General features: G+C 48.5%; 4 protein-coding genes across 5 annotated transcripts; 2 read left to right on the top strand and 2 right to left on the bottom strand.

The window, feature by feature from the left end:
* Positions 1 to 78: 78 nt before the first annotated feature.
* Positions 79 to 3,940, top strand: TNFAIP8L2 (TNF alpha induced protein 8 like 2). Of its 2 annotated transcripts, none has more exons than XM_024762867.1 (2): positions 79 to 168; positions 1,820 to 2,896. In XM_024762867.1, the coding sequence occupies exon 2, from the start codon at positions 1,825 to 1,827 to the stop codon at positions 2,377 to 2,379; it is 555 nt and encodes a 184-aa protein (XP_024618635.1). In that variant the 5' UTR covers positions 79 to 168; positions 1,820 to 1,824; the 3' UTR covers positions 2,380 to 2,896. The 2 variants fall into 2 exon arrangements, with proteins under 2 accessions (XP_024618635.1, XP_024618636.1); XM_024762868.1 differs by lacking the exon at positions 79 to 168 and adding an exon at positions 212 to 993 and having other exon boundaries at positions 1,820 to 3,940.
* LYSMD1 (LysM domain containing 1) lies at positions 2,895 to 10,625 on the bottom strand. The gene is made up of 3 exons (XM_024762866.1): positions 9,729 to 10,625; positions 4,927 to 5,285; positions 2,895 to 4,126 (listed from the first exon to the last, which is right to left on the bottom strand). The coding sequence occupies exons 1-3, from the start codon at positions 9,906 to 9,908 to the stop codon at positions 3,988 to 3,990; spliced, it is 678 nt and encodes a 225-aa protein (XP_024618634.1). The 5' UTR covers positions 9,909 to 10,625; the 3' UTR covers positions 2,895 to 3,987.
* A 71-nt stretch (positions 10,626 to 10,696) lies between these two features.
* SCNM1 (sodium channel modifier 1) lies at positions 10,697 to 13,131 on the top strand. The gene is made up of 7 exons (XM_024762863.1): positions 10,697 to 10,857; positions 11,103 to 11,173; positions 11,722 to 11,810; positions 11,911 to 12,008; positions 12,128 to 12,216; positions 12,639 to 12,833; positions 12,982 to 13,131. Exons 1-7 carry the CDS (start codon positions 10,807 to 10,809, stop codon positions 13,079 to 13,081), a joined length of 693 nt encoding a protein of 230 aa, XP_024618631.1. The 5' UTR covers positions 10,697 to 10,806; the 3' UTR covers positions 13,082 to 13,131.
* A 528-nt stretch (positions 13,132 to 13,659) lies between these two features.
* TMOD4 (tropomodulin 4) lies at positions 13,660 to 17,680 on the bottom strand. Its single transcript, XM_024762865.1, has 9 exons — positions 17,007 to 17,680; positions 16,643 to 16,799; positions 16,213 to 16,329; positions 15,640 to 15,729; positions 15,327 to 15,457; positions 15,124 to 15,231; positions 14,584 to 14,727; positions 14,175 to 14,319; positions 13,660 to 13,768 (listed from the first exon to the last, which is right to left on the bottom strand). The coding sequence occupies exons 1-9, from the start codon at positions 17,127 to 17,129 to the stop codon at positions 13,746 to 13,748; spliced, it is 1,038 nt and encodes a 345-aa protein (XP_024618633.1). The 5' UTR covers positions 17,130 to 17,680; the 3' UTR covers positions 13,660 to 13,745.
* Positions 17,681 to 18,417: the final 737 nt, after the last annotated feature.

Genomic DNA, 18,417 nt, shown 5'->3' with positions numbered 1-18,417 from the left:
GGTCATAGAGCTTCTTGGTGACAGTGTGATGAAGGGAGGTTGAGCACAGAGTAGGTAGGCGGGGCTTAGGGGTGGGGCCAGGCCAAAGGGCCTCTCACTTAGGAGCTTCTCCATTCTGTCAGCTCTCCCGGAACATCCAAGGCAAGACTGGCACCCAGGGCGCAGCAGGTGAGGGACCAGGCAATGACAGAAGGGTAGGCTTTAGGGGTGATGGTGGCAGAAGAGTCCTAGCTCTGTCAGCCTGAGCTTTCCATATTGTGAGACTCTCATTTGATAGAATTCTTGAGCCCCCAGTGGGGAGGTCCAGCTCAGTTCTTCCTGGGGCCAGGCAGCCTCAGTAAGACATGGTTTGGTTTGGGTGGGGGCAGGGCTGAGGGATGGCGGTGGATAAGGGTATGTGAGAGACTACTGAGAGGTGCAAGGAGATCTTAGGAGACATGGAGGTAGATGTAGGGGCCAGCAGGAGAGCATGGCCAGAGGGCCACAGGGCAGGACTCAGACAAGAGAAAACAGGAGACTGAAACACGGAGAGGGGGAGAGGACAGTGGACAAAACGTGAGATGGCAACGGGGGCAGTGGAGAGCTGGGTAGCAGGAAGGCCAAGGAGGAAGGAAGGCTCACATGGAGCAATCTCCTCTTCCGGATGTACAGCCTGGTCCAGAAAGCCCCAGGCAAAGCCGGGAGCAGAGCAAGGTTCCAGATTCCCACTGGACCGATTCAGCTGGGGGAGAACCACCCCTCCTCCCAGTTACCCACCTCCCCTGCTTCTTCAGACTCCTATTTCGTTTGGGGGAGAGGGCAAGGCTGCTCCTCACTGCGGTCAGAGCCACATCCTGCAGAGCAGGGGAGGGGGAAGTAAGAAGCAAAACAAGCAGAACCACCACAGGCGAAGACCATGGGGAGAGCGCCCTGGATACTTGCAGCTGATGTGCCACCAGGAGGTCCTCAGCACAGTCCCAGCAGAGAACCTGAGACCTCTAGGACTGTCTTGAGGTGCTTGTTTTTCATGATTCCTCAGTGTGCTTCAACCTCATTGAGCGCATTCCAAGGGAAGGAGGCTTCTTTGGATTATATGGTTCAAAGCCCGCTTTTATCATTTGCTAATGACTTTAGCCAAGTTGCTTAATTTTTCTTAGTTTCATTTTTCTCGTTGCAAATTGGGGATACCTACCTTACAAAGGGTTGGGGAAACTGAGATAAAGCACTTGGCACATAATAGGTTCTCAATAAATGTTCATTATTATTTTTGTCAGGACTCCCAGGACCCCTATATTGCTCATGTCTTTAAAGGCAGTACTGCACACTAACTGACATGGGCTTTTGGAGTCAGAAAAACAGTTGTGTTTGACCTTGGGTAAATTACTTAACGTAAGCTTCAGTTTGCTCAGCTGTAAAACAAGGATAGTAATACCTACACCTCATAGATGTACAGTACCCAGGCAGTGTCCAAAAAAGGCAGCTGTGAGAACTATCTGCCAGGTAAGCTTTATCTTCTCCATTGTAATAGCAACAGCCTACTTCCCCTGACAGGGTCTTAACTTGTGGTGTGCTAGCGTCCGGTGTGCCCTCATTCCTCCAGCCAAAGCTATTACTGCTCCTCTGGTTGTAGAGATCATGATTTCCTACAGTACAAAAGGAGAAAAAATGGAAACAAAGCACAGAGGACTGAGGGGGCCCAGGGGGAGAAAGATGACAAATAAAGATGAAGATGAGATAGGAACCAAAGAGACAGAAAGGGGAAAAGCCATTTCTCTCTAAGGAAGCCTGTGGCCTTTCTTCTAGTGACGACCACATACCCTCCCATCTAACCCTTCCCTAGGAATCATGGAGTCCTTCAGTTCAAAGAGTCTGGCGCTGCAAGCAGAGAAGAAGCTGCTGAGTAAGATGGCAGGTCGATCTGTGGCTCATCTCTTCGTCGATGAGACGAGCAGCGAGGTGCTAGACGAGCTCTACCGTGTGTCCAAAGAATACACACACAGCAGGCCCCAGGCCCAGCGGGTTATCAAGGACCTGATCAAGGTGGCCGTCAAGGTGGCTGTGCTGCACCGCAGTGGCTGCTTCAGCCCCAGCGAGCTGGCCTTGGCTACCCGCTTTCGCCAGAAGCTGCGGCAGGGCGCCATGACCGCACTCAGCTTCGGCGAGGTGGACTTCACCTTTGAGGCTGCTGTGCTGGCCGGCCTGCTGACCGAGTGCCGGGATGTGCTGCTGGAACTGGTGGAGCGCCACCTCACACCCAAGTCACATGGCCGCATCCGCCACGTGTTTGATCACTTCTCTGACCCAGGCCTGCTCACGGCCCTCTATGGGCCTGACTACACTCAGCACCTTGGCAAGATCTGTGATGGGCTCAGGAAGCTGCTGGATGAGGGGAAGCTCTGAGAACCCTGACCCTGGCACGTTCCTTCTTGGCAAAATGGCTGACTGAGAAAAAAACAGATAATGGGCTCTCTAACCCTGCTCATCTGCACTAATGCTTTTCAACCCTCAGGTTTCAGTCTTTCCCAAGAGTGCCTGTGACTCTGAGACCACCCCATGCCCAGCTGCTGGTGGAGAAGAAGCGATGCTGAGGGTTGAGGCCTCTCTCCTACTCCAGCCCCAAGACAGGAAACAAAACTGCCTGAAAAAGATGAAGCGAAACTTGGATCTCTATTTTCCCCACAAGGGACCTTTCAAACAGGGAAGCCCCCTCCCCTCAGAACCAGGGGAAGAGGGCATAGCCCATCTCACTCCTCTGGGGACACTAAAGACAGGCGGCGCAGGGAGCCTTTAGAGATATCCTAGACCTTCAGTTCTAGGCGGAGTCTGAACAGATACCAGAGACTCTGCTCCAGAGGGCAGGAAGAAGGGGCTAGGGCAGGGGAGAGTCTCACAGAGGAAATAAAACTATTAAAACATGCACAGGGCTCAATGTTTAATCTCTCCAGCTTCTTGTATCTTATGATCATCACAGAGGAAAGAGGTATATAAACACCACTCATCTCACCTCTCACCATTTCCATACAGGAGACTGAGGCATATTTCCAGCATCACCGGGGTTCCCTTGCCTACTTCTTCTGTTTAAGAAACTCAAAAAAAACTGTACCGCAGATCAGTGCTACAAATTGCAAATAAATATGCAGTGAGGAGCAAGACATAGATCAATAGGCTCTGGTCGGGAGAGGATATAAGAAAAAGACTCCCACAACTGTCCTCCTCTTCAAACTCCACGGCAATTCTTCTTCCATCCCTTAGCCTCACACAGGCTGAACAGAGGAGCAGATTAGAAGGGTGAACTGGTGGCATGGAGAGTTCAGGACCCTACATAGCTGTTTTTTTCTCAGAGCAAGAGTTGTGAAAAAGTTATAGTGACCTGGTTAGTCAAGACTGAGCCCAAATTCTTCCATTTGAGACTGGGGGCGAGGCACAGTCTGCCATTCCCTGCAGCAGTGCTAGATCACTGATTGCCCGTTCTCAATAACACGGCTGGCTAAGAAGGCGGGGAAGGTGGGCCAGGAGTCACTGGCTCACTTACTGTTCCTGGGTTCCCCTCATCCCAGGGCTATAGAAATCCCGTTTTTCAGCTAATAGTGGGAAAGAATAAGATATAGCAAATAAATAATACTTCAATATAGCACCAAATAAATTAGGTAACATAGTTGGAGATGGGGAGGAAGTTCGGGGCTGTGAGAGTCCCTGCCTCCCTGCTCTAAGGCCAAGGAATGGTGAAAGGGATGGGAAAGGCAGCAGGGATGTTAAAAGAGCCTTTTGAATCTAAAGGACAACCCTAGATTCAGCCCCAGAACTGAGAAGGGGTCTATTTCCCATCCCCTACCCTTGCCAATAGAACTGCTCCAGACCAAGGAACTCCTGACGGACAAGTAGGCTCGGAAGATGGCAGGAGTAAGGGAGGTGGGCTGGGAGGCCGTGTTCCTGAGCCTCACCTCAGGCTCCTCTCTCCCTCAAGTTGCTCCTTCAACATCTGGCTTCTCTCAATCAGTTCTGGAGACATCAGAGTTTGAAGATTTCATCCTCCTGGTCCCGAAGTGTCCGGGTCCGAGAGGTCTGGGTCAGCGGCACAGGACCTAGGACTGCTCGTTGCTGCATCCGAGGAGAACTCAGGTGAAGACCTGAATCCTCCCCAGGTATCCTGCAGGTGAGGAAAGGGGGAAAGAGCGACAGATCAAGGGAAGAGGCTGAGACTAGGCTGAGCGAAGAAGTACGTGGGAAGCTGTCCTTCTCTAATATACATGAGCTGGTTGCCTTAAGATGGAGTCTCAGTACCCTCTGGATAAATCCTAATCCTAATGCTCCTTCATGGACCATCAGAGCAGTAAGAACAGTCAACTATTTCACTCCACTGAGAACACAGAACCATTACCCAGTGCCTCTACGCATTCCAGCAGCCATAGGCTCTGCTCATTGTCTTGTGGCCACCTGAGGGAAAGGTTTCACCTTGCTTCTGCTGACACTGGAATTACTTACTTTGTGTCTGGTCAGGTATGGTTGGGGGAACAGAGAGTCTATGGACGGACTTAAAAGGACCCATTCAAACTTCCCTGGTGGCACAGTGGTTGGGAGTCCGCCTGCCAAGGCAGGGGGCACGGGTTCGAGGATCCCACATGCCACGGAGCAACTAAGCCCGTGTGCCAAACTACTGAGCCTGTGCTCTAGAGCCCACAAGCCACAACTACTGAGCCCACGTGCCGCAACTACTGAGGCCCATGCGCCTAGAGCCTGTGCTCTGCAACAGGAGAGGCTGCCGCAGTGAGAGGCCTGTGCACCGCAGTGAAGAGTGGCCCCTGCTTGCTGCAACTGGAGAGGAGGGCCGTGTGCAGCAATGAAGACCCATTGCAGCCAAAAATAAATAAATAAAATAAAAATAAATTTTTAAAAAAAGAAATAGAAAAAAAAATTTATAAAAAAAAAAAGGACCCATTCAAGACTCACCCACTTTCTCCCTTTTTCAGTTTCTGGGCAGCAGCCTTCTTTGACAAGCTGATCTGTGAATCAAGCTTCTTAAGGAAATCAGAGGCAGAGAGGTCATGAATGGGGGGCTCCTGGCCAGCTGTGGGAAGGACTTCACCATTGGCACGTCCCGAACCTGTCTCTTGTTTCTTCCTCTCAGCTGAGTGTGGCCCAACTTCATCCTTAGTTGGCTGTACCTCTTCCTCTCCATCCTTCTCTTCCTCAGAATCCAAACCATTGAACAGGTCTCTGGGCTCTGTCAGGATGGGGATGTAGAGGGTTTTCTTCAGGAAGATCGAGTCATTAGTATAAAGGCGGTTTGCACGCTTAATCTGTTCCATCTTTAAAAAAAAGTCACCACAGTTAATGACAGTAATAACAATCCATCTTATATTTGTATAGCACCTCATGCTTTTTAAAGTGATTGTACAAAGTCTTATCTGACGCTCTAACAACCAAAACTACAGTGGGCTGATATTATCCCTATTCTATTGATCAGTAGCTTTCATACTTTTTGGTCCTAGGGCCCCTTTACATTTAAAAAAATTATTGAAGAAAAAAGCTTTTATTTATGTTGATCACATCTATCAATATTTAAGATATTATAAAATTAAAACTGAAAAAATTTTAAAATACTTCCATTACATATTAACATAAATATTTTGATGAAAAATAACTATATTTTCCAAAACAAAAACAACAAACATGTAGCAAGAACAGAGGCACTGTTTTACATTTTTGTAAATCACTTTAATGTCCGACTTAATGGAAGACAACAGGACTCTCATATCTGCCTCTACATGCATCTGCTGCAGTAACACGTCACGTAGCCTCTGGAAAACAGTACACTCGTGAGAATAAAAAAGACAAATAAAGTCTTGTTATTATTACCATGAAAATTGTTTTGACCTTGTGGATCCCTACAGCGTCTTAGGGACCCCTAGGGGGTCCCTTTAACTACTGTTAAAGATGAAGGAACTGAGGTTCAGAGAGGTTAAATTACTTGCCTAGCAAGTTACTGACAGAGATAAAACTAGAATTCTGGGCCTTTTTACTCCTTCCAGGAATGCTTTTCTTATTATATTAATAATTTCACTGATCAAATATTTATTTAGTACTTATTTATTCATCACTGAACATAGTGACTGACATCACCATCTCTATCTACCTGCCTCCCAAGGTAGAAATATCAATGTCATCCTTAACTCATACTTTTCTTTCATGATCCAGACCTAACAGGTCAACAAAAATGCTGTAAAAATCTCTCACATCTGGTCTCATCTTCACATTCACTGCCATTGACTTAGAACAGACTCTTAATATTTCTCATCTGGGTACTGTAACAGTTTTTGTTTTGTTTTCTATAAATTTATTTATTTTTGGCTGTGTTGGGTCTTTGTTGCTGTGCGCAGGCTTTCTCTAGTTGTGGTGAGCGGGAGCTACTCTTCACTGCAGTGCGTGAACTCTTCTCACTGTGGTGGCTTCTCTTGTTGTGGAGCATGGGCTCTAGGCGCGCGGGCTTCAGTAGTTGCAGCACGCAGGCTCAGTAGTTGTAACTCGTGGGCTCTAGAGCAGCACAGGCTCAGTAGTTGTGGCACACGGGCTTAGCTGCTCTGTGGCACGTGGGATCTTCCTGGACCAGGGCTCGAACCCATGTCCCCTGCATTGGCAGGTGGATTCTTAACCACTGCACCACCAGGAAAGCCCCAACCCACCACCTTGCTTATAAACCTCCTATGGCTCCTCATTGGCTCAGAGATAAAATCCAAATTAGCAGGACTTCTCTGGCAGTCCAGTGGTTAGGACTCAGCACTTTCACTCACAGGGCCCGCGTTCGATCCCTGGTCAGGGAACTAAGATCTCACAAGCCACGTGGTGCGGCCAAAAAAAATATCCAAATTGGCATTCAAGGGCATTCTCAATCTAGCTCTCATAGGAAGTCCACCCACACCTCCCTTCTTCTGCCACTTATACATTTTGCCATCCTGAACTTTTTATTTTTCTTCCAACATTTCATGATCTTTCACCTTTTTGTGTCTTTATCTGCCTGGAATGTTTCTCCACTACTCCCTTCTCTCCCTGGAAAACTTCTCATCAACTATCATTCCCTTTGTGTTATCTTCTTCAGGGCTCCCAATGCATACTGTAAATATTGCTGTAATAATACCTACCCTATCATATTGTTATTCATCTCTGCATATTTGTCTTGCCCAAACTGTGAGTCCTTTAAGGGCAGGGTTGGTGACTTGCCGTCTCTGTATGCCTAAGGCACTCTTCGGCATTGCACAAACTTGGCACACAGCAGAGGCTCATTAATGCTTTATGAGTAAATAAACTAGATAATAAAATATAGGAACCACAGACACAGTATGTCAGTATTTTATTATTCGAGGCCAGGCAGCCAGTTTTACTAAAAATTCATCCCATAATGGCACCAGTTTGGGAAATCATAATTCTTATATCTGTCAAATATCAAAGCTGTTTCCACTCTAGGGCAAGACTACTATAATAAAGTTGACTTATAAAATCTTATGCTATAATGAGTTTAAAAATAAAATTGGATTGATCTAACAATAAAAAAAAGTTTAAAATGGCTTGCAGTTTTGTACTTTTTCTTCGCCAAGTGCTTTGATGCTATTCATTTTATTTTGCCTAGATAATATCCTAGGTCTCTTTTGTCTCGATAATATCCTAGGTCCTTTTCTGTTGCTTTTATTATTTCCTAGCAGTACCACATAAGGGGACATTGTTCCACTTCCATCGAGCCAAGAGCTAGAAAGGTCATTAGAGAAAAAAAAAAAAAAGGTCATTAGAATCTAGTTACTTTAATAGAGCAATTCAAAGTGAGGATTTTAGAATGAGACAACCTGGTCTGAATCTTAGCTCTACTAATTAGACTAGTTGTATTTACTCTATGGCAAATTATCTCTCTAAGCTTCAGTCTCCTTATCTTTAAAATTTTATTTTTATTGAAGTATAACTGACTTAAAATATTTTATTAGTTTCAGATGTACAGCACAGTGATATCCCTTACCTTTAAATGGAAATAGTTACATCTACCTCATAAAGATTTACAGAGAAATATGAGATAATATATAGCGCTTGGCACATACTAAGTGTTCCTTAAATGACAGGTAGGTAATAACTTAGGTAATTGATTTATCTAAGTTTTGTTTGTTTGTTTGTTTGTTTTGATTTATCTAAGTTTTAAATTTAATACATCTTCCTCATTTTACAAATGATAAGAAACTGAGGGCCCAAACAGGGGAAGTGATTGACTATTCAGTCACTCAGCTAGTAAGCAGCAGAATGAGGCCAGAACCTAAAACTCTTCTTCACTAGACTACAGAGGTTTTCTGTACTCAGAAAGGTACAGGGCTGTAAGAAAACCTCAAAAAAAAATTGTTGATTCACTAGCAGCACAGTTTCCTTCATTGCATGGCTTCTGAGCCTCTGCTGGGATGAAAGCACTGCTCAGTACTTTCACATCTACTTCCTTTGTTTAGGCCATCCCTCTACTTGAAATGTTCACTTTACTATACTCCCAAATCTCCATGTGTGGAAATCGTAGCCATAATTTCATTCATTCAAAAAACATCTATTAAGCTTTTATGTGCTGGGGACTATGCCAGGCTCTAGAGATATAAAATTGAAAGGAAATAGTTCTGTCCCTTAAAGAGAGTACAGGCTACCAGAAAGACAAAGATGTAAAAGGTGTAAACCACTGGATTACATAGGTTTATAGAGAGGAGCATAGAGGAAAGAATGTCCAAGTCTTTCAAGGCCCATTGCGATGGCTCCCTTAAAATCTGCACTGATGTCCCCTTCCAAATAAAAATCAGTCTTCTTTCCTGACTTCCCCCTCTTTGTTAACACCTCTACGAACTCACCACATTCTGTCACCTACAATCATTATTTGTGTCCCTGTCCATATCTCACTAGATTGTAAATTACATGAGGGCAGCAACTATACACTTTATTTATGTTTCTGTCTCCCAAGGTGGTTACCACAGTGCTTTAAACATACCAAGCATTAAAATGTTGACTAAATTCAACAGGATATGGAAAAAAAAAACCTTTATCAACTTTAAAACAATGTATTTTTACATCTACCAAATACACCCTATGCAGGAGCTGAAATGCTTGGCATAGAGAGTACCTGTTTTGTACCAAGGAGACCACCTTCCAGAAAAGAAGAGGGCAGAGCATTGAGGAGAAAAAAGAACAAGAACAGACAGGCACGTAGGGAACTTAGGACTAAAAACTAGCTCTCCACTGTTTGCTGTAAATGTTTAATCACTCTCAATTAGTGTTGCTATGTGGTTAACAGTACAAGCTTTGGAGTCAGACAGACCTGTTTGAATTTTCACTTCAACACTTTAGTTATTTGACCTTGGTCAAACTGGTTAACCAATCTAAGTCTCGGTTTCTTCATCTGTAAAAAGGGGACAATAATTGTGTGCTTGACAGGGATGTGAGGATCAAATGGGCTAATAGATGTAAAGTCTTTAGTATAGTGACTGGCATAATAAATAGGAGTTGCTCCCCTCCATTGGGATAGTGGGACAGGATTTGTCCCAACCAGACAGTGCAACACTGAGATGGGAACACAAACCAAAAGACAAAGGTGGACCAGACTTACACCACAATTAATTTATCAAAATTAGTTAATTTAAACACAATTAAGAAAATTTCAGGGGAAGTTGCCTAGAGGGCCACTACCTACTCATGAGAAATAAGTCTCTTCTAAGTGGGTGTCTGCGTCCCAATCCTGTTAGACTCACCGTCACCCCGTATTTGAGTGCTAGTCCAGCCAGGGTGTCTCCGGGCGCCAACTGATGCTCCAGGCGTCTTTCCCTCACCGGGGAGCAGGCAGACTGCACCAGGCTTCCATAAGAACGAGCCCGGCTCCCTTGAAGCAGTCCTGACCCGCCAAGGGGGGCCTGTCTAGAGGGAGAAGCCATCTCCTCACCCTGCGGACAACTGGGATTGCAACTGCGGGAGGCCTGTCTAAGTGACCAATAGTGACGGGCCCGGGGTCTCTAAGACTTAGAGGATTCCTTTCCCCTTCAGTCTTCTGTCCTAAGTCTCCCCGCCTCCCCCGGCACTACGCGACCTCACAGCCCTCGCTTCTCCTCCCTCCAAGCCCCTTTCCCACCAATCTGTACTCCGACTATTCAGTCTCTACCTGAGTCTCTCCTTAGCACCCCTCCGACTTTCGATTCCCCACGACAACTCGCGACATTGACCTCTGACCTTTGAATTCTAGACAACCTCCTCAACACTCAGCTCAGTTTGCCCCTAGGTCCGGCAGCCCGACCTCCCGGCCCCTCAACACCCCGACTCCGCCCCGTCCCGGGGTGGGCCGGCTAGGGTCGGGAACAAATCAGGCCCACCCCAGGTGGGCTGTGGCCGCAGGAGTAGCGCGTGATGAAAGCGAGAGTCTACAGCACACTTTCCCCTCAGAGATCCTCAAAGGTACCCTCCACATCAAATTAGTCACACCCTCAAATTCGGGCTCCACATCTAGGTTCTTGTCCCTCCAAACCCTCGAATCTGTCAAGATGCAGGGGCCTGTATCCAGCCCAGCGGCAAGTTCTTTGAAAAAAAGACTTCATTTCCCTAAAGGCTCCGCGCCGGCGGGGTCGCAGGGCACCATAGGAAATGCAGTCCCCATCCGCAGGCAAGGGGCGGGCTTCCGGGATCGCGCAGTGCATGCGTGGAAGAGCGTCCCCGGAAGTAAGGGGGCCAACCGGAAAGAGACAGGAAGGAAGGTAGCAGTCCCACTCTCGCTACGGTGGCCTGAAAGGAGTGCCGAAGGCGGAGCCGTAGAATTGATCGTTTCTGGGGCTCACAGTCGCGATGTCTTTCAAGAGGGAAGGGGATGATTGGAGTCAACTCAATGTGCTCAAAGTAAGCGCGAGAGAAGAGCGTCTGGAGCAGCTTCACCTGCCCTCTGAAGGATGTGAAGGAGCTGTTTTGTTGTTGTGACAACAACTGGTGGGGGGTGGTGCGGAGGGAGCCAGACGACTAGAGCTGCTGTTGACCCTTTCTTCGCCCCAGATCTCTGCTCGCCCCGTGGTCTTTATTCCCTTTGAGTCCTCGTCCCTATCATTTCACTTTTATCCCGTCCGGACTTCTTCCCCTATCTCCTGCAGAAACGAAGAGTTGGGGATCTGCTGGCTAGTTATATCCCAGAGGATGAGGCGCTGATGCTACGGGATGGACGGTGAGGGCGAGGAGTGGATCAAGCCTAAGGGTTCTGCGGTTAGAGGCTCAATAAACTTTTTTTTTTTTGTCTGCGTTGGGTCTTTGTTGCTGCCCACGGGCTTTTTCTAGTTGCGGAGAGCGGGGCTTACTCTTCGTTGCGGTGCGCGGTCTTCTCACTGTGGTGGCTTCTCGTTGCGGAGCACAGACTCTAAGTGCGCGGGCTTCAGTAGTTGTGGCTCGTGGGCTCTAGAGCGCAGGCTCAGTGGTTGTGACGCACGGGCTTAGTTGCTCCGCGGCATGTGGGATCTTCCTGGACCAGGGCTCGAACCCGTGTCCCCTGCATTGGCAGGTAGACTCTCAACCACTGTGCCACCAGGGATGCCTAACAAACTTTTGTTATTAAGGAGGAGAGCGGGAGTATCTAAGATTCTTTAGCTAGGAGTGAGCGACAGGGATTGGTGGTTGGTGGACATTGGGAGACTTTGGAAAGGAGTGCTAGGATGGGGTGGGACCTATGGCCGAGACTCCACTACTCTGGGGCCAATTATCTTCTTTCCTCCTCCCCAGCTTTGCTTGTGCCATATGTCCCCATCGACCTGTACTGGACACTCTGGCCATGCTGACTGCCCACCGTGCAGGCAAGAAGCATCTGTCCAGTAAGTTTGGGAGAAGACAGAGGATGGAGAATAAACCCTTAAAATCTCTTCAGACCACCCTTGGTGCTCTGCTTTTAATTATCTTCCCCTTCCTCCTCAGGCCTGCAGCTTTTCTATGGCAAGAAGCAGCCAGGAAAGGGCATGGAGCAGAATCCAAGAGAGCAGAATGAACTAAGGAGGGAAGAGACCAAAGTGGAGGTAATCAGAGCGGGGAGGTTGTGTTCCAGGCAGGACTGTGCTGCACACCTTAGGCTTGAAGGGCTTTGGCTTCTTTCTAGCTCTGAAGGCTCTGATTCTGTCTCCCATCTCCATGCCAGGCTCCTCTGTTAACCCAGACTCGACTTATCACCCAGAATGCTCTGCACAGAGCTCCTCACTATAACAGTTGCTGCCGCCGGAAGTACAGGTGTGTGGGGTGGGAAAGCCAGAGATAGGGAGGGACAGGAGATAGAGGGCTCTAAAGTGATTGTTTTCCTAATTGTAATCTGAGGAATACTAGTGTTCTGGAGGTGTTAACTTGTATTTCAGGAAAAAGAATCTTGTAATTAAGAAAAAAGTTTGGGAAGTGGTGCTTTGTAATCCTATTTGAAGAATAGTAATATTAGTGTATTTTAAGGGGTCTACAAAGTCTTAAGATAAAAAAAAAACTTAAAAAAGTTAACTTAGCCTTTCCTAAATTCACTGGATTCCAAAATCCTTTTTATGCACAACGCTTATTAATATCTTGAGGAACAGTTTTAGGAAGCACTGCTTTAAGGGGTTGGGAGTCACAGGAGATTTGGCCCTTTCCTTTACTGCTTTTACGGACTTTGATTCTTCTCTACCCAGACCAGAAGCCCTTTGTCCCTCTGTCTCTCGTTCCCCTTTGCCACCCCCAGAGGTTGAACCCCAAGGTGGGAAGATCAGTAGAGAACCTGAGCCTGAGGCTGGCTCACAGACCAAGGAGTCAGCAACTGTCTCATCCCCTGCACCTATGAGCCCCACAAGAAGACGGGCCCTGGATCATTACCTCACCCTTCGAAGGTGAGTATGCAGAATCACTTTCCTCAGATTTCCCCTTTTCTCTCTGACCCTCCTTTTTTCAAAGCTTTTCAAGTGTTTTTACTTATCCCCACTAATTTCTTGATAAACTTCCTTTCCTGACCAATTCTCTTTTTTCTGATGTTTCCAGCTCTGGATGGATCCCAGATGGACGAGGTCGATGGGTAAAAGATGAAAATGTTGAGTTTGACTCTGATGAAGAGGAACCCCCTGATCTCCCCTTAGACTGACACCCTCTTTCCCCGTTCAGTTCACAAATAAACTACAGTGGGTGCTGGGAGCCTAACTTTCCTTGAGTCTGGCTCCTTGTTTCAGGATTTCAGAATTGTTCCTTCTCAGCCCAGGCAATTCTTCTCTGCAATGTACACAGCTCCCCATACTTCTAACCCCTCCCCCACCTTCTACCAAAGTCATGCCAAGCGTCAGCTGCATGCAGCCCGGTGCCCTATTAATAAGTCTGTCAGAAGGAGATTTTTGCCCTTCATGTTTTCTGCCTTCTTCTCCACCTCCACTCAAAGTCCTTTCCTCCTTCAAATAACATGGGGGTTGTGGGTAGGCGTTCGGGAGGAGGGGCTGGACATGTCAAAAACAGGGCCAGGGCTGGCCACCCTGTGAAAGTAGAAGAGACTAAAGGCATTGGAAGGGTTATGGGGAACACCAAGGGAGGGAGCTCCCCCACCTCCTGCTGGTAACCTGAACCTCCCTGCCTGCTATCCCCAGAGTATAAATAATCCCCTGATGAACTGGCAGTAACCCTTGGGGGTTAGCGCCAAGATTTCCACCCCAAAGTCGAAGGAAGGAGGCAGGCAGAGCGGACAGAAGGGCTTTTATTTACAAGATGAGGATTTAAGCTTTCAGGGCTCCGAGCTCTAGTTGGTAAAGGGAAGGGTAGTGTTATCTCTTCTTTTGCTGGCGACCTGTAAAGGAAGAAGAGTAAACACAAGTCATTATCCCATCTCTTGCTTCCTGCAAAGGTGCTCTTCTTCTTTCTAGTTCCTTGGCCAGACTCATAAAGAGGTAATGTCTTAGGCCACCAAACATGCCCTTCCCCCCTCACATTAACAAAATAAGAAACAACGCAGCAAATAAAAATACCATTCCCCCAAACAGGTATTTGTAGCTTCCCTCCGCCTCTCTCCTGGTATATTTGGGCAGAGGTGCTTTTCTGTCTACTTTCGGATCACCTATGGGGTTTGAGCTTCTCATGTGAGTCACTTTGGCAGCACCCCAGGCTGTTAGTCACTAAGTCAGCTTTCAGGAGCATCCACCAGCTTCTGCAGCTACATGCCCTCTCCCACACACACCACCTCTGCAGCTACTCACGCAGTTCATTGTTCCGGGTCATGGCCTGGGCTGCCCGAGTTCGTGGCCCCTGCTGTGTAAAGTGGTAGCCAAAGCGGACAATGGAGGGGCACTGTTCAAGCACAGTGGCCATCTCCATCTCCACTGCGTCGCCAGGCCACTGGCGCTGGGGGAAGGAGAGATGGAAGCTGTCACCAACCCTGTCTGGCTTGTTCACTGTCCTAGACCACCGACCCTTTGGGAGGTCAAAGAGGCTTGTTTCTCCAGAGTGGGTGATAAGAGGTGCTGCCTTGGCTCCCCTCATAGGGACAAAGAAGAGGAGAGTTCAAACAAGATCAGATGAGATCCTGCCCCAGTGGCTGCCTCTGGGAGGAGGCTCAGTGAGTATTAGCTGACTGCAAAGACCAGGAGATGGGAAGGGAATGCTGACCTGGTTGTCTACACGGAGCTCAGTGAGTGTGGCATTCTCCCGAACTGCCTTCAGCACAGCCATGAGCCCTGTGCTGCTAATGAAGTTGGATTCAATGTTCAGGCTCTGGAGGCTACGATTCTCACGCAACATGTCAGCCACCGCCTGGGTAGTAGGAACTTGGGTTAGGGTTAGGGGACAGTTTCACAGATGACTGAGGAGAGAAAGAACAGGAGCAAGAGGGAAACACAGTTCCTGGAGAAGAGTCCTTGAGCTGTGGGTGGGGCTTGAGGGAGGCAGGTGTGGGAGTAGGTAGCAAGGAAAGCAGGGAGATTAAGTGCGCAGTGGAGTTGGCGTGGGTAGGAGGGTTGTGGCTCTTCAGGAAGATGAGCTGAGGATTTCAGAGCAGTGAGTCATAGGACTGACGGTAGGAGTCTCCAGCAGGGCTCCCCTAAGAGAGCATGATGGAAACAGCACCCCCAGCACAGCCCTTTATGTCAGCCCTGCCAGCGGGGCATGTCAGGGTACAGGGAGAGGGCTAGGGATGTCAGCTAGCCTTACACTGGCAACGGGGTCACCACTCCTTGTGGCCACCAGACTGAAGCTCCGGACATGGGTATTTGTCTTCATTGCTTCACACAGCTCAGTTAGCATGGGTATCGGGATGTCCTATCAAAGGGGAATAGGAGATGGTGGGCTAGGGGACTCACATATGTCAGCAGAGTTATCCCAGTGTTACTGCTTAGAGGATGGGGGCCAGATACCTGGATATTATTGAGGTTCACCTCCTCCAGCTCCTTGTCATTGCTTCGAACACTCTTCAGTATCTCCTCGATGTTTGTGGGATTTGGGGGCTCATCTGGCACTGGCTTATACTTGTCAGGCTGCACCACACCTGGTGGGTGAGGGCAGGAAGGAAACCCCAACATGTCCCCCACAATCTCCTCCCCATTGGTTCTCATGACTTATGCATCATGTCCTCTCCCTGATTCACCTGTTTCACCCGTTGCTACCTTCGCTCAGACTCTGGGACTGCCTGCCAAGAGCCCTGGGCGCCATGCTCCCAAACACACTTACTGCTAATGCCTTCAGTGTTACAGATTTCTCCGCTGCAGATAGCATCATAGTATTGCTTGTTGCTCATCAGTGTGTACATGCCCAGAATGGCTGGAGAGAGTAAGCAGAGGGGAGACAGGGAATGAGAGAAATGGACTTGTTCCAGGTCCCCCACCGACCTCATTCTGAATCTGTTGCATTTTTGAAGGCTGACCTCTTCCACTCTCCCTTGGTCCCAGGGGTCCCTTCCATTAAACTGCGTTAAGGCAGTGGTTTTTAAAACATTGAGACAGGGCTAAGGGAAGATCCCTAAGGAGACACCACAGGGTGAGGGAGTCTGTCAGACCCTCCTGTTTTCAGCCAGAATAGTTTTGCTTTATAATCCCTGTAAAATTGCCCTAGAGTTGTTAACTTATTAAATTTAAAGATGAGTGAATACATACATAAACAAGTAAGAAAAATTTAAAACCACTGCCTGAGGCTTTCTCAAAACGTCCACATCCTGGTTCAGGGCCTTCCCCGCTAGCCCCATGCCATGGTTAGGAGCCCCTGCCCCAGATCTTCCCAACTCCTCAACTTCCCACAGCTGCCCACCTGCTATATCACACATCTCAGCATCTGTGGCATGGGCCAGTGCCTCCTCCAGCTCAGGCTCCAGAGTGATCTGCTCCTGGACTGGAATTTCTCTCTTGGGCTGAATATAGGGTTTCCCTGATGGGGAGATGAGGATGGTTCAGGTACAGGTCATTTCTTCTAAGATCCTGGCCTCCAGATTCCTTTCCTTCTCCAGGAGGTGGAATGCTGGGTCACTAGGAGCCACTATAAAGCCTGAGTCCTCTACAAGCTCAGGACTCCTGGGTCCCCTTGATCTCTTCTAAGAGCTGAAGAGTGCAAGCTGGCATGCAGGTGTAGGCAGCTGAGTCTCTGGGCAGCTAGGAGCTGGAAGGTGAGAGGGAAGCTGGAGGGGACATTTGAGAGACAACAATTTGGGTTCTGGGAGGCATGGATGTTAGGGTCTCCATACCCTTCTTCTCGCCTGTGTAGGGAACCAAGTCATCACGCTCTTTGACCTCTAGTGCCTGCTGTTCCAGGTACTGCAAAAGGGCCTCTCGGTCCAGCGGCCCCGTTGGGCTCTTCTTTGTCTGGTCACGTTGTCTTAGTCCAGCTGGCAGGAGCATGTTCTTAGGGATGAATTTTGGGGAGCAAGTCAGACCTCCCCTCTGACCTGGGGCACCTCCAAGTCTCCCTAAAACATCTCCAAACACCATTCCCCTGACCCTCTTGGGACTCCAGGCCCTGTAGATAGCCCTGGTCTCAGTCACCCAGGGCCCCACACCCTTCCCAAATGCCTGGGGACTGCCCCTGGTACCCTGCGCTAGAGCCCCTACCTCGGGGTCCATCTCCTGTAGCTCGCAGTCCAGCTGCTCTAGCTCCTCAGGGCTCAAGGTCCTTAGGATCTCATCTTCATCTATGTCTCTGTATTTCTCCAGTTCCTTCTGATACGATGACATGATGGCCCCCACCCCCTCCCCACAGTGTGGCACTCACGGAGCCTGGGGTACATGGGGAAAGTGGTTGGACAATGGAAAGATGTACATGGACGCAGTAGGGAGACAAAGAAACAGGTCAGTGGGGCAGAACAATAAACTGCTTGCCTTGGAGGATAGACCTAGTTGGATATGGGAAGATGGGGGAAGGCTAGGTTGTTTAGCTAGGACCAGAGCCTCCTTCTGGCTCCCACAGCTTCCACCCACCCCGGATGGGGATCCCAGGCATCCAGGCTGAATCTGCCTTCCCCAGTGTATATGAAATCCTGGCAGTACCTCTCCCCTATTACCTCGACTGTCCGTGCCTCTTGCCCTAGCACAGCTGCCGGGAGCCCTGCAAGCACAGCTGGCCCCAAGCCCAGTTCCTATTGAAAGGAATAGGGGCAGGCAGAGAGCTTCAGGGAAATTCCTCCTCTCGTCCCCATAATCCAGTTTTTCCTAAACTGGCTTAAGAAAGCAAGGAGGATTGCGGCAGGTGGCGGGGCCGGGGGTGGGGGGAGACAGTGCTCTGACTCTACCCTCATTTCATCTTTTATTGTGTCGGATCAAGATTTCACTATGTTTGCTAAAATTCTAAATCCTAAGGCAAAGCAAGGGCTCAGAGGAGCTGGGGGACTTCCAGGTTGGGGGAAGGGTGGTATGGCCTTAGAAGCAGGTACTGAGTTCCCATAATTTGTCCCTGGCTTTGGACAGGAAGGTGACACCAGTCTAATGGGTGGGAAATGCCTTATAAATGGGATAAAGTTTCTCTAAAAATAGTGAGAGGATTAAACTTGCAATATTTTTTACAATGTGAAAAATAAACACAAGCCACACATACACACCATACTGAATATGAAAGATTCAGAAAATGTGTGAGATACTTACACTGACAATGTAAACTACAGTTAAGGGAGAACATAAGACAGTGGCAGAAACATGCTGAGTGACAAGAGGCACACACTCCATTTCATTCCCAATAGGAGCCACTCTTCTCCTCCCATCTCCCACCAGGCTCTGATCCATAAGGCCCCTGCCTTCCCCACCTACCAGTCCTGGTGGCCACCTCCGTTCTCACCTCCCCTTCTGTAGGTTGGTCTGTCTGTTCTACTGGAGCACTGTCCTGGCAGCAGGAGAAGCCCAGCGACGGGGGAGAGGGTGGGGGAACAGTGAGCTCAGCATTTTATTATTTTAGCTCTGGCCAGGTGGGGGGTAGTGGGAGATCACATATACACAGCCCCCATAACCTGCCCAGCCCTGAGAGCCTCTAGTG

Source organism: Neophocaena asiaeorientalis, unplaced genomic scaffold, assembly GCF_003031525.2.
Source record: "Neophocaena asiaeorientalis asiaeorientalis breed wild unplaced genomic scaffold, Neophocaena_asiaeorientalis_V1.1 scaffold167, whole genome shotgun sequence".
Taxonomy (NCBI): domain Eukaryota; kingdom Metazoa; phylum Chordata; class Mammalia; order Artiodactyla; family Phocoenidae; genus Neophocaena; species Neophocaena asiaeorientalis.
Note: the sequence above shows the minus strand (reverse complement) of the source record. Positions and strands in the feature narration are given on the sequence as shown.